The sequence below is a fragment of the Mesoplodon bidens genome (genome assembly GCF_964165515.1).
Source record: "Mesoplodon bidens genome assembly, chromosome: 15".
NCBI classification, from domain to species: Eukaryota; Metazoa; Chordata; class Mammalia; order Artiodactyla; family Ziphiidae; genus Mesoplodon; species Mesoplodon bidens.
In genome coordinates, this window is record NC_138171.1 from 1202273 (window position 1) to 1216581 (window position 14309).

Below are 14309 nucleotides of genomic sequence, written 5' to 3' on the forward strand. Positions count from 1 at the left end.
AGGCCAGGCAGGCGGTGCTTGGGTCGGGCGGACACAGGCCGGCACTGGTGCAGAGACGCACTGGGGAGCGCAGGGTAGGGGGCAGGTGGCGGCTCTCAAACACCAGGCAGTTTCTTCCAAAGGAAGAAAGAATGAGAGCGACCGGGAAGTGAAAGTTGCTTCAAGGAGACACAGGCCTCAGTTACGGTCACCGGGTAGCCGCGGGCGCCGCTGGGGAGGGTGTTTATTACCGAGCGCGCTGGGGGTGGGGGCTGGGTGTGGCCGATCCCGCAGCAGCAGGGAGCCCTTCCTGCGACAGCACCCGGCCCAGGGCCCCAGGAGAGCGGGGACAGGGAAGCACACGCCCCTGGGGTCCCCGCGGAGGCTGTCTTCCCGCGCAGCCGTTGCTTCTTGGGTGGAAAGGAGCGAGGAGGCGGCGTGGCCGCTGCACCCTACCAGTCCTGGTTGTCCCAGCCGTCGTCCACGGGGGCCGGCGGTGCCGCCTCCTTGACGGCCCTGGCCCTGGCCCTGCCCTCTGCCCCGGCCCCCCAGGCCTCCCCACCACCCATGTTGTCGCCGTCCCCGTTGCTGGACGCAGACGCGGGGCCCAAGCCCCACGCGTCCCAGCCGTCTGAGCTCCTCTTGTCGCCCGAGGGGTCTGCACACGTCCAGCTGTTGCCGCTCGGGGACCTGTGGGCCCTAGCAGGGTCGGTGCTCCCGAAGGCCTCCCAGAAGTCCCGGTCGGTGGTGCTGTGGGAGCTGTCCCCGCCGCTGTTCGGACAGCTCCGGCCCTCCGGGGCTCTGGGACAGAGAGCGGTCTCTGAGCGGCTCCCAGAACCAGAAGGTCCAGAAGGTCGCCGGCGTGGCCCTGAGTCCAGGCTCCTCCCCAGAGAACGGGGATCAAGGCCGAGTCCAAGCCCCCAGCCAGAGCCCCACCCCCAACCAGGGCGCTCAGCCAGTGCCACTCAGGGTCCCAGAGCCGCTGTTCTCGCTCTAGGGCAGAGGAAACCCAGCCTCAGGGCGGCTCCGCCATGGAGCTGAGGCCGTGGAGCCTGTGGGAGGGACTCGGGCCTCCTGCCACCGGAGCCGCCTCTCCACCAGCCCCACCCAAACGCAGGACGTTCTGAAGGAAAACCTAAAGTGCTGGTTTCCTGCAACGATTAAGGGGGAAAAAACCCCAGACCCTTCTCTGCACCGTGGAGTCCCTCAGTCCCTCAAACCACAGTCACACCACTGAGCACAGCGGACAGCACGCAAAGGGGGAAGCACTGAGGCATTCCGTCCACGACCATGGGAAACACGCCCAGGCCTCGGGCAGACGGACAGCACGCGCCACGGCCGGAGTGGCCGCTGCTCCGGGCCTGGCCCGAGACCATCCATGCCCGCACCAGATCCCCAGGGTCCCACCTGGGGTCAGAGAAGGAGAAGGCTGACCAGTCTGGGCTCGCAGCAGAAAGGCCCGGGCGGGAGCCCTGAGTGCTCCAGAGTCCTGGGAGGTGGGTCAGAGCCCAGCTGCACCCCCTCTCCCTCAGCCTGTCCCAGAGGCAAGGCTGAGACTCTCTCCCTCCCCAGCCCTGGATGGGGGCAGCTCCCACGAGGTCGAAGGCAGGGCTTCAGAGCAAGAGGTCAGGGGGCCGACGTGCCTCTCTGCACCCCCAGGGCTCCAGGGGTTTCTGCACTGTGACCCCTGAGCCCCTGGGGGAGACACACCTGCCTCCCAGAGACCTCAGGGGAGAATGCCACGGAAGGGGGCCCACTTCGGGAAGGGGGGCCAGTATACCTGTCCAACGGGTCCTCCGCTCTCCCAGATAAAAAGGTGGTGACGTCCCTCCATCCCCTGCTACCAACTCCCTGGACCTGGAAGGAGACGTAGGCGCTCAGCCTGGGCTCTGATGCCAAGTGCAGAGTTGAGAGACTTGGGTGAAGTTTAGGAACACGGCGACACCACGGGGCTCGGGCGGTTCGTCCCGGGCAGGCTCTGCCAGGGACGGCAGGATGCCCGCTGTGTGGACGCAGAGGCTGTGGCCCCAGGAGCTCAGCGGAGAAACTCCTGGGTGGGAAGCAGGACAAATGCCAACCCGACCCCCGCCCCACCCCCAGCAGTGCTAAGGCAGAGAAGGCGGCCACCCCCAGCGCACTCACCAGGGGAGGTCGGCAGCAGCAAGACAAGGGCAGAAAGAAAAGAAGCAACAGGTTAGTGGCTGTGACGGGTGCCCGTCAAGCTGTTTCCATATTCCTCAGGCTGTCGGCACCGGAGCGTCTACCTGACCCTCCTCACGTCCTACAGGCCCCTTGGGCCAAGAAGCCATACGGGGCATGAAGCGCCCGACCCTTCCTGCTCGCGGTTCCGGGCTCCTTGGAATATGGAGACGCTTTCAGCCGAGCCCGCCTGTCAGGCGGGGCTTCCCTACCTTGGCCGCCAACTCAGAGAACCCACTGGACACATCATCAAAAATCTTTCCCTCCTTCACCTGGTGGATCGAAACAGCATCGTCATAGCCGAGGCAGATGCCCCGCTGCCCATTACTGACAAAGGACAACGCCCACCGACACCTGTCAGGGGACCTGTCTCCGCGCCGTGTCGCCCCCTCCCCAGAAGTGAAGGCAAGGAGCAAGCCGACCACACCGCAGCCCGGGCCGGTCTCGCTCGGACCCTCCTCCGGTGGTCTCCCGAGCACAGGCTGGCACTGGCCGCAAACCGCACGCCCCCCACCCCCGGGAGCTTCTCTCGCCGCCTTGGCCTCCTCCGGGGTGAGGGGCTGGGCACATACACAGCCACGCGGGAGCAGAGTACAAGGCCAGGCCTTGCAGGGCTGGGGGACGAGAGCCACGGGCACGACGCACGCTTGGGGACACAGGGAGTGAGCACGGGGGTCCGAAGCCCGAACAGTGCCTCCCAGCACCAGGTGCCCCCCGAACGAGGCCCACGGGAGACGCACGCAGCCGAGTACCGGAGTCCCCGCGTTACCTTCTCCTGGGCAGGTTTGAGGACACTCTCGTTCAGACTGTGGCCCAGCTCTGATGCCTGTTGGAAGGACAGATGCGATGAGAAAAAGCCGCGTAAGTGGCAGCACGTTCACCTCAGGACTGCGAGCCCTGCCCGCGGAGGGAAGGCTGCAGACGGCGAGCAGCCCACCAGCACCCGATGCTCCAGGCTGTCGCAGAGGCTGGAGACCGCTGCCCCTGCCTACGCGCCCTGGGAAGGGGCTCGGGACAGCAGCCAGCTCTTGGAAGTCCACCCCATCTGGTGGCCACCATCAGGCTCTCCCCGTCGGAGCCCACAGGATCCATCCCAGGAGAACAGCCCCTGGCATCCCCCCGACACAAGACGGGTGGATCCCAAGCCCCACCTGCCCTCCAGGCACCCTGCGGGCGTTGGGACAGCAGGGGATGCAGCCGGGGAGCGAGCCCAGGCCAGCAGCTTGGGTGGGGTGCAGGCAGGACGGAGGGGAGGCAACCACGGAGCGGGGCCTTCGCCACTGGCACAGGACTCTCCAGCACCGCTGCAGCAGCAGCCTCAGGTTCCGGATCCCGCACCTCCTGCCTGAGACGTGGACGCCCGAGCACCGTGGACAGGCCACGCGGGAGCCCATCGGGCTGGGGAGCCACTCTGAGCGTGAGGACAGGGAGCACCGACATGCAGGCCACAGCGTGGGCCCCTCGGAGCAGGGCACACGCCATACACACGGGGGGGGGGTGGCATGCACGAGCATGGGTGTGGCCTTACCAGCTCTGGCTGCTGCTTGGAACCCCAGAACTTTACCCAGACAGCATGGGGAGACGGGGGGTGGGGGTGGGAGAGAGAGCGAGGCAGTGGGAGCGCTGTTCAGCAACAACCAGGACAGGGTCCCGTGGGCACCGCACGCTCACCAGACCCGGCGCCTCCCACCTGGGACCTTTCCAGCACGGTAGGAGCAAGAGATTAGGGAGTTGAGATGGGGGCTCAGAGAGATCAGCCCTCGGGGCGTGAGGGGGCCCGCGTGGCCCCAGAGGCTTCTTGGACGGCCTGGCACCACGCCGGGACCGCCGGGGCTGCCAGCCAAGGTGTGAGGAAAAGACGAACACCAGGGCCCGAGATGCCGCCCACGAGAAAGGAGGGCGCTAACCAGGGACAGAGGCACGCTGTTGCCACAGGATGCAGAGCCCGGTCCCCTGGGGGGCGCTGGGCCTCCCGTGTGCGGTTGACATGGCACAGAGCCTCCTTCCCCACGAGGCCAAGGGCACAGGGGCCTATGGCTGCCCCCCTACCAGGGACGGGGGAGGATCTAAGCCTCCTCCACCTGCTAACCCACAGGCGCCCAAAGTGACACATGGACACGTGAGCCTGGGAGGCAAATGCATGCACGGGCCTGTCAGCGCCTGAGCTGCCCGCAGAAGTGCCCTTCCCCTGAGCGCAGGGCACGAAGCAGGCGACCAGCCTAGAAACCCTGAGAGCACGAATGCAGAGGCTTCCTTTGTTACCTTTTGACTTGCCTGGGATCCAAACTTTGTCGCCTGAAAGGAAACACAGAGAAAGGGCTTTCTGGTCAGCCGCCTGACACCAGCCACGAGGGCTGCACATCCTTGGGGCCCAGACACCCGTGCGGGTCTCCTGACGGCCGCGAGGCACTGGTGCTCACCCCACAGCAGCTCTAAGGGGCCCTGCCAAGCTGCCCACCACACCCGCTTCCCCTGGAGGGAGGCCGTCAGGGGAGGGGCACCCAGGGTGAGGGAGCAGGGCTGATGCCGACCTCCCTGCTCTGGAACGCAGGGCGCACAGGCCGCCCACAGGCCCACAGGTGGGGCAGGTCCCTCTCTAGCGAGCTCTCCCCGTCGCTGCCGAGTGCGGTCTGGTCACACCTCTCACCTCTGCCCAGCACCCCGGCCGCTCTCATAATAAGTAAAGAGGGAAAGGCCTGGATCCCCACCGCAGCCCCGCAAAGCCCCAGAAAGAATCAGCAGAGGCCACGTGGCAAAGCGCTGGTGCCCCAACGCCAGGCTCCTCCGCGGGCTCTGGCCCTCAGAAACTCCTGTCCTGGCCTCTCCAGGGCCTGTGTGCTCTGCGTCAGCCTGCCAGGCAGCCTCCCGTCCCTGCTCCGGGCGTTCCTGTCCCCACCACGACAGGGTCTCCTCGCCAGGCCCGTATCCTCGCGCACGCCTCTGTCCTGTCCCCTCCTGCCTGGCCTCCACCCAGTCACTGCCAGGAGCCGCGCACGTGCCCACGACCCAGCTGCCTGTTCTGACAAAACCCTCAAATACTGCCTCGCCTCGAGCGCAGGAGCAGGCGAGGGCAAGAGGAAACTCGGGCTGTCTCTACCCTGGAGCCCCAGCAGCAGCAACTCCAGGCTTCGCTTGCGCCGGGGGAGGGGAGGCAGGGAAACCTGGGTCCCCCGACCCCCTGCCGGCACCAGCCTTCTGGAGCCGGGCCAGCCCCTGCGGGCAGCTCCGCTCTGCCCGGTACACCACCAGCTGTCACAGCAAAGGACGTCCGTGGGGCCTGGAGGATTCGCCAGGGCGAGAGGAGGCCGCTCACCGAAACCCCCTCAGGGCACATGGACGCGTGGCCTGAGCCCCGTCAGGACCCCCTGGTCTCCCAGAGCCACCTGGCCTGCGCGGCCGCATGACGGGACAGGCTACTTACACCCTCCTTAGCTGCTGAGGCAAACCTGCTTGCTCCAGTGGCGAAACTGCTCCAGCCCTGAAAGGAAGTGACACAGAAGCCACACGGTGGCTCCACATGTGGCCACCAAGGGGGTGCTCCTCAGACACGCGCCGGCCGCCTCGCACCCACGTTCTGTGGGAAGGACGCAGCCAGGGCCCCAGAAGCAGCTCCTGGCCCGGATCCCTGGAGACACGCCTTCCCCCGAAGCGCCCCGCCGCCCCTCCAGACAGACCACGGGGCGCTGGGGGCACTGAAAGCTGTCCTCCTTCCTCTGAGTCCAAGGTTGTTTCCCCTAAGCCTCCAAGATAGATGAAAGCAATTTGGAAATAGAAATTCTTCATTTAAACCCCAACTCGGCCTGCTCCACCTGAAGGAGCCGCGGAGGGACCCTCGCGAGAAACTGAGAAGACAAGTGCGTGGGCCTCTTCCCCAGGGCGGGGCGGGGCCACACGGAGACACACACACTACAGCCTGGGAGGCGCTTCTGGAAAACAGGCTCCCGCACAGGGGGCCAGGCCGACAGCCCCCTTCCTCCCTGGGGCAGCCCTGGTCCAGAACCCACACGCTTGGGAGGCTCTGCCAGGAGCGGGCGGCCAGGAGGGCTCCGCTCAGAGGAAACGAGCCTTGCTAAATCTGAGGGATGTGTTTCGTAGCCAAAGTAAACAAACGACAAAACACACATGGGATTAAACACCGTAAGCAGCGCTTTAAGAAGAGGACGTCAGTGAAGGAAAGGGAGGGGGGCCTCTGTGAGACGGGCCAGCGCACGATCCCAGGACAGCCAGGCTCCAGGAGGCCCCTGGGGAGCGGGGAACGGCCAGGACGGGCGTCCTCACCGAGTACAGGGACGACATGGCGCTGTTGAGGAAGTCGTCTTCCCTCTTCGGAGGCGGTACCGTGTTCCCAAACCCCACGTAGCGGTTCTCCTGGGCCCTGGCGGGGACACAAGCAACAGCCCTGCTGCTCCCGACAGCTGGGGGTGCAGAGGTGCCCAGACCCGGGACGGGCACCCCGGAGGACGTGCGGCTCCCACACCCCAGTGTGGGGTCAGGCTCTCCTCTGTTCGTGGGATGAGGCCCTCCTGCTGCACCTGCCAGAGGACCTGGCGAGACCCAAAGCGACAGCCGGTCACTGCAGGGAGTGGGACAGGCTCGACCACAGGTCAGGCAGGTTCCAGGAAGGAAACATGTCCTTTCTGCTCGCAAGTATTCTTAGCAGTGGTTTTCTCTCCACTCAAGCCCCCAACCTGAACCTGGGCTGCCAGGCGGCACCCCAGGAGGCCTGCCGATTCTGCACCCCCTGCACATGCGGGCAGCAGCCTCCCCCAACCCTCGCAGGGGCCAAACTCCCGGGGGCCAGGTCTGCCTGGGCCTCCCCCAGCTTCCCCGAGCCCTCCGGAGGCCTTACCCTTGATAGGAGCCAAGGTCATCATTCAGCCAGTCTTCGAAAGCCTTGTCCGCGGAGGTGGTGGAGTTCCGCAGCTGGCCAGAGGCTCTGCAATGGAGGGTCAGAGGTCAGAGAGGCCGACAGGGGGTGGGCACACGCCCACAGGACCACGGGGGTCTCTGGGAGGTGCCGTCACGCCCACCTGCTCACACCTGGCTCCTCCAAAGCTTGGAGCAGAGGGTGGCTCAGGCTTAGACACAGCGGCTGAAGCCGGCAAGAAGCAGGGGGAGGCGCTGCAGCCTGGGTGGGGGCACAGCAGCTCTACGCCTGCCCGTGCCTGCAGGGAGGCCGCAGGGGTCGAGGCCGAAGCAAGCGCTCGGCAGGGATCTGGAGCCCTTCCGACAGGCATCTCGCCACACAAGGGGGAGGAGGAGGGGAGGGCTGCTGGGCACCCCTGGCGTCAACAGGGAGCTCTCTCTGAGACCGGTCACCCCGGAACACCAGCCTCCAACCCACGAGAGGACACAGGATGCCCGCCAGGGGGATGGGTCACCCTGGGGACGTGGGCAGCCCTCAGGCAGGACAGGAGACGTAAACAGCAGCAAGACTGGGTCCTACAGAGATGCCGTGTGCTGTGGGCACAGATCTGAGGAACGGGGAACGGTGCTTCTACTTCAGATGTACCTTCACTGGTTGAATTTCTACTAAAAGTTTGAATTGTAACTTAAAAAGTTGTTTTTCCCACTGACTTTCAGAAACGGCTCACAACTGGAGCTGTTACCACAACAGCACAGGGACCCTGAGCCACAGTTAAGGTCAGAGCCGGGCAAACCCGGCCCAGAGCCCGGCCCGTAGGCCAGACAAGTAGCTACCGGTGGACAGAGGATGGCAGCGTCTTGGGCTGAGGTGGGGTCCAGTTCTGGGCGGGCGATGACTCCAGAGACCATTCTCTGCCTTCGGCCAGAGCGGCCACCTGCAGAGGGAGCCAGGGTGTCAGACAGCATGGATGCCGCCTGCCCCGCACACAGCCCCTCGGGCTCAGCTGCCATGGGCCGGGGCTCTGCGGGCGCCGACATCGAGACTGGCTCTCATGACGGGCAGAGTGAGCGAGCTCTCGGTCGGCGTGGCGCCCGGGCTCCCTCTGCAGCACTCCCCAGGGGCTGCGAGGAGGCCCCATCCCTCAGCCCTCCTAGTCACAGGCCACCTGCTTCCCCTTGGGTGGGGCGAGCTGGGGCCACGCGTCCTGTCTGTGTGTGGACTGCACGTGGCCTCCGCATCGTGTCAGAACCCACAGGAGATCTCAGCTCCTGGAACCACTACAGCGGCTGATGGACGGAGCAGCCTGCACACGGCCAGGCGGCCTGTCCTCACCTTGTCCCTGAAGAGGGCGGCGGCCTTGCTGTTGTACTTCTCCTGCAGGGACCAGCAGGGGTCATAGTCCTCTTGACACTCCAGGAACTCCCGGAATTTAGCGTTCCCACCCGCCTTCATCTTCTCCAGCTCCGCGTCCTTCCACTTGTCCATAGTGACGGAACGGACAAAGCTACACACCAGAGGGCCGACCTCGCCACCAGTACCAGCATCCAAGAGCCCACCCCAAACAGGCTGGAATTAGACACGTGCACCTCCTGTGCCGGAGCGCCGGAGCGCCGGAGCGGGTAGGAGCCGGCCTGTGGGTGGCCCGCACCTTCCCGTCACCCGCCAGGCGGCAGGCCAGGAGCAGAGGGCACTGACCTGAGGTGCACCCCGAGCCCGCGGTGCTTCCCCGAGCACTCCAGGCAGATCCAGATGCCGTAGGTCACGCTCACCCACTGAGGGTTGAAGGCGCCGCACTCAAAACACACCTGCGAAGAGCGCCCAGGCGACTCAGCCGGGGCGGGGCAGGGCCCCCAGAGCGGGCAGAGGGAGGCTGGCTGGGAGGCCAACGGTGACAGGGAGGGAGGACTCTGAGAGGACCCGGAACCTAAGCCGAGGGTCAAGGAAAAGCGGACACTTACGTTGTTTTCATCTTGCACCCGAACTTCCTTAAGAACTTTCCTGGTTCTCGGGCTGGCCATGGCGCTGTGAAAGAGAAAAACAAACTTTTCAACTTCCAAATTGGTCACTTCACAAGAAGATCAACCTTTGGTGCAAACACACTACAAAGTATGACTTCAGGAAATTCCGTGAAGCTGCTTGGAAGCTGCAGGGGAACAGGGCTACTGACTGCAGGAACCTGCTCTCCACGTGCTAAGAAAAGCCGAGATCAGTCTGGACGCTCCCGGGCCAACCACGACGTGATTATTAGGGGCAATGCGCAGTTACTGGAGGCCGCTCATCATGTACTATCAAGACCACATGACTTATAAACACGTCCGTCTTCTGGTGAAGTTCACGGCAAGGGGTGGTCTTCACAAAACGTGCTCAGACTGGCTGTTAAACCTCATTTCCCCTTTTCAGGGCGACACAGCAGACTTGAGCAGAGAGTATCCGAAGACAGGGAGCCCCACGTGCTCGGCCCCCGCAGCCCCTCTACCTTTACTACCAGTGCAGGGAGGCTACTGGCCTGGGGCGGAAGCAGTGGCCCCGACTGACACAGGAAGAGGCTGGCCTCCCTGGGACCATCTGAAGGATGGAGGTGACAGACAGCATGGCCACAGCAGGGCAAGGACAGGGGCCTATGGACCAGCAGACCTCCCACCGCGCCTCAGGGGGACACTGCCGGGGAACAGCAGCCACATAGCCTGAGCTGAAGAGAAAACCCATTTACTTCTTTATAGATCTCCTAGCTTCCGCAAAGTTCAAGTTCAAGTTCAAGTGGTGGCCCGGTAAGTTTCAGGCGGGGCATGGGGAGGGAGCTCAGCGTGGTGTCGGCAGTAAAGTAACCCCATGGATGCCCAGCCTGAGTCTCAGGCTGGCCCTTCCCTTGTGACCAGGACCTGCAGGCTGTCCCTCCAGCTCCCCCGGCAGCATGCGTCCTCTCAGGACACACAGGCCGCTTAAGGGACAGAGCCACACACGTGGGCTGCTGGGGTGTCTCCAGCCTCTGACCCTGCACACGCCACTGTCTGTGAGGGACGGCTCCAACCAGCTTCCCTGCCAATGCTTTAGCGTGAAAATACCAGGGGCAGCAGTCACCCTCGGTTACTCCCCAAGGGGACCCTGCCTCTCCCCACACCCAGGCCTCCTGAATCCTGAGCCCCAGGATGCCTAACGCCCACAACGCCCACTTCTGAGTCAGCTGAGGTTAGGAGACAAATGTCTGCTTTCTGTAACTGAGGGAAACAAAGCCAAGGGCTCGCCGGAGGCGCCTTTCTGCTCTGTATTTCTCTGTGCTGTGCATGATGGTCTCGAAGGCAAACACCTGAACCTACAATCCTGCCCAGCACCCAGCACCCAGCCCGACCCATCCAGGTGGGACTCTGTCCTCGCGCTGAGCTCCAGTCACCCACAGAGCGAAGACAGAAATGGGTGGCCCCTGGGAGCTCTTTCCAGAGAACTGTGCCTGCCCAGAGGATCCCGTTCTGGCCAACAGGACCCAGGCAAACAAAAGTCAGAACTGGGGTGAGCCTGCCCTGAATTTCTAACTGCGTAAAAGAAGGCAGAGAGAGTGTCTGCAAGAGTACTGCAAGGAAAATACGTGAAAAGTAAATGACTTGGCTCGGATTGAAAAGGAACTTTTTTTGGACGTGAGAATTCTGTACTTCTGTGAAATGCTAACTTTAATACATAAAAAACAAATACTTCCTAACTTTCAAAACTATAGTTTGTCTTGAAAAATAATCCAAGAACTCCTGCATTAATGCTTGAAACCAAACATAGCTCTCTGCAAGTGAACATGGCCTCAGTAAACGGTGAACCAAATAACACTTCTCAGTTTACAGAAGAAGCCACTTGTCAGACGGCAGAACGCTGTTCCTTAAGTTGGGACTTCCTGAATGCCTGAGATGAAAAGGGATGACTTAGGGACACCGCTTGGGGCTGTTATACAGGCGACAGGCAGAAATCCTGCTCATCTTTCTCAGAAACCACCTGAGGCCCCCGAAGCACCGACACCAAAGAACAACCGTTTCTCACCTTAAAACACCATTACTACTGAACTTCTGCAGGGTATGGTCCCAGGAAGGGATGCCAAAGCCAACTTAAAACGCTAATTATCCCCTGGGCCATTATCACAGCCCCACAGAGGATGGCGGAACCGTTAGGCAATTAACTCTCACATGGGTGGTCAGCGATGAAGCTGTTTAACAGGGCAGACGAGAAGCACAGTTCTTCTACCTAAACGCACGGACACTGACAGACAATTCCAAAGTCCCTTCTTAGTTTCCTCTCCCTCCCCCAAGACGATCACCCACGGCCACCAAGGGCGAGGCTTCCATTTCCGATTAGACCGGCCTCTCCAACACCGAGGGGGAGGACCCTTCCCTCTTAGGAGTGGAAGCCCCTTCAGAACTCAGACCCGGCCTGACGGGACCCTGTGTCCAAACCAGCTCCTGGTTCCGAAGGAAGGGACGGGGCAGGGCCGGCTCGCCCCACGGAGGGGGTGTTGGTGGGCAGCGGCCCGTGACAGCCTCAGAGGAAAGAAGGCTGGGGGCCGGGAGCGAGCTGCGGGGGGGGGGGGTCCAGGCGGGGGCGGCCAGAGGAGGGGGGACGGCCGGGGGCCCGTGGAGTAGCCCCGGGGTGGCCGGGGGAGGGCGGGGTGGGCGGGGTGGGCGCTTCCAGGTCCTGCAGACAGCGGCCTCGGGGCGGGTGTGGGTCTGGGCGGAGGCGGCCGCCGGGAGGGGCCGTGAACCAGCCCGAGGGGAGCCGGGGCCTCGGGGCCTCGGCCGCGCGCTTACCGGGCAGAGGGCTCGATCCTGCGTGCCGGGTCGGGCCGGGTAAGGCCGGGGTCAGGGCCGGGGTCCTGGCCGGGGTTGGCCGCGCCGCGAACCACACCGAAGACGAGCGCCGACCACCCACCCCGCCGCCACCCGCTTCCGGCTACGTCGCGCCTCGCAACGCCTCACGGGAAGCCGGGGACGGGCCGGCGGGGGCGGGCCTTCCTCCCCGCCTGCTTGGCCGGAAGCGCTGCCTCACCCCGTAGCTATGGGGACGCGTCCTCCTCCGGGCTGCTGTGTCAGAGCTGCTAGTCCAGCGGGGACCGCGGTAGCCTGGGGACTGGCAGCCGTGCTCACCAGCGCTGCGCCGTCAGGATCAGACGGGAAACTGATGGCCTGCTCAAATTAGAACGATTCATGGGCGTTTACTCGCAAGGGGGCTGGTTAGGAGGGTATGCGCGGGTTTAGGGCACCGCAGGAATTCTGCGGGAACCCAGGGCTGGAGCAGCAGAGCTGTGACGTCAGCAGACTCCAAGGAAAAGGGGGAAGGAGGGGTTCCCGGACTCGGGAAGGGCAGTGTTCTCAGGGCCGCTCCCCAAGAGGAGCTGTCATCTTTTGTTGAGGGCATGACCAGCCCAAGGTGACCTAGTAGAAGAAGCCACAGGAACAAATACCGGCCTCTCTGGCCTCTCACCCTCTGGTCTCCCGATTTTGCCACCCACTGGCCGGGCCCACCGGTGCAGTCTGAGGTGGAGAAGGGTAGGGGGTGGGCACGGAGGACAGCTGGAGACGTTGCAAGCAGGCTGCAAAGCAATGTGAATAGTAGAATCCCAAATATGGGAAATATGACTGTAGAAAGAAAACTGTCCAGAGTGATGATCTCTGGGGAGTATAACTGCAAGTGATTTTTGGTTTTGTTTTTACTCTGTGCTCTTATGTGTATTCCACATATTCTTCATTCGTCTATGTAACTTTTGGAGTGATCAAGTATGAACATTTTTACTGAGGTATAATTTACATTCAATAATTTACGTTCAATGAGTTTTGAGAAATGCATACTCCAATGTAACCTCCACCATGATCAATTATAGAACATTTCCATCACAGGCAACCACTGTTCTTACTTTTATCCCCATTTCTTAGTTTACCTGTTCTAGAACTTCATATAAATAGAATCATGCAATAAGTACTCTTTTGAATGGCTTCTTTCACTTAGCATAACGTTTTCGAGGTTCATCCATGTTGTAGCATGTCAGCACTTCATTCCTTTTTATTGCTGAATACTATTCTGTTAAATGAATATAACTCTTTGTTTATTCATTTACATATTGGACAGTGGAGTCATTTCTGAGTCTTGGGTATTGTGAATAAAGCTGCCCCGAAATTCACATGGGTATATTTTAACATTTCTTTTGCATAATTACCTAGAAGTTAAGTTGCTGGGTGATCGGGGAGGTGTATGTTGAACTTCATAAGAAATTGTGAAGCAGTCTTCCAAAATGGCTGTACCATCTCACACCCCACCAGCCGTGTGAGAGCTCCAGTGTCTGGCGTGTACGCTGGGTTATCTCATTTGCATTTCCCTCCATTGCTGGTTGAAAGCTGCCCTGGAGGATTATCTTAGCTTCCTGGCCCTTCCAGCCCACCCTGTGCCCAGCTTAGCATGAGCACCTCATGCAGCTAGGGGAAGCCCTCAGGAAGGAGCCAGCAGGGCTTGCAGTGAGAAGCCACTGGCATCACAGAAACAAGAGGACTGAGGTGATGTGCACGGGGCATCCATAGGGTCTACACAAGGACAATGTGAGACAGTGTAGATTTCGGCACGAGACCCTGGGGCTGGGACTGTGTGGGTTCCACAAGTTCAGAGAGCAAGAGCCACGTGCCGGATTCCTTACGTGGGCTCCCTGGAGGAAGCGGGCTATGAAGGATGTTGAAAAGGAGGAGAGGAAAAGGGAAGGCGGTCCCTGAAAGGGCACAGTGGAAGCCAACATTTGGTGCTGGCTAGTGCAAACAACGAGCAGAGGCTGAACTTTCAGTTTTCTGATCACAAAGCTAAAAGGTCAACCCCTACTCCACCCCGGCTCTGGAGGCCTGGGGCTACGCTCGTCCCCAGAGCCAAGAGCAGGGAGGTGGCCACTGCAAGGACAGGGCAGGCCTGCCTCCTCACAGCATCCGTAGTGCCCCTGCCTCTCTCTGCCATCTCAAGGCTGGCTCAGTGACCAAGTAACAGAGGATCAATCTGGGCATTGAAGTGGTGAATGGAGCAGAACATGCAGCTGCAAACTGGAAATTTTTTATTACCCCATCTGAAATATTTAGATAATTTGTTTTTCTTCTAGAACTGCCGCAGTACATTAATTTCCAGTTAGAGTAACGTGCTCATCTTTGTGGTTTCCTCCCCAGGGCTGCTGAAGCTCTCGATATGATATGAATAAAACTGAAGGGAATACGAGGGCAGCAATATGAAAACCTTAGGGTAAATGGCTACACAAGGCGGGGGCTGGCCT

General features: G+C 61.7%; 1 protein-coding gene across 1 annotated transcript; it reads right to left on the reverse strand.

Annotated features, from left to right (window-relative positions):
• Positions 1-177: 177 nt before the first annotated feature.
• ARFGAP1 (ARF GTPase activating protein 1) lies at positions 178-11876 on the reverse strand. The gene is made up of 13 exons (XM_081257171.1): positions 11824-11876; positions 9004-9067; positions 8741-8850; positions 8378-8549; positions 7879-7979; positions 7028-7114; positions 6457-6553; positions 5600-5656; positions 4441-4473; positions 2948-3004; positions 2391-2450; positions 1760-1836; positions 178-780 (listed from the first exon to the last, which is right to left on the reverse strand). The coding sequence occupies exons 2-13, from the start codon at positions 9061-9063 to the stop codon at positions 432-434; spliced, it is 1260 nt and encodes a 419-aa protein (XP_081113297.1). The 5' UTR covers positions 9064-9067; positions 11824-11876; the 3' UTR covers positions 178-431.
• Between the last annotated feature and the right edge of the window lie 2433 nt (positions 11877-14309).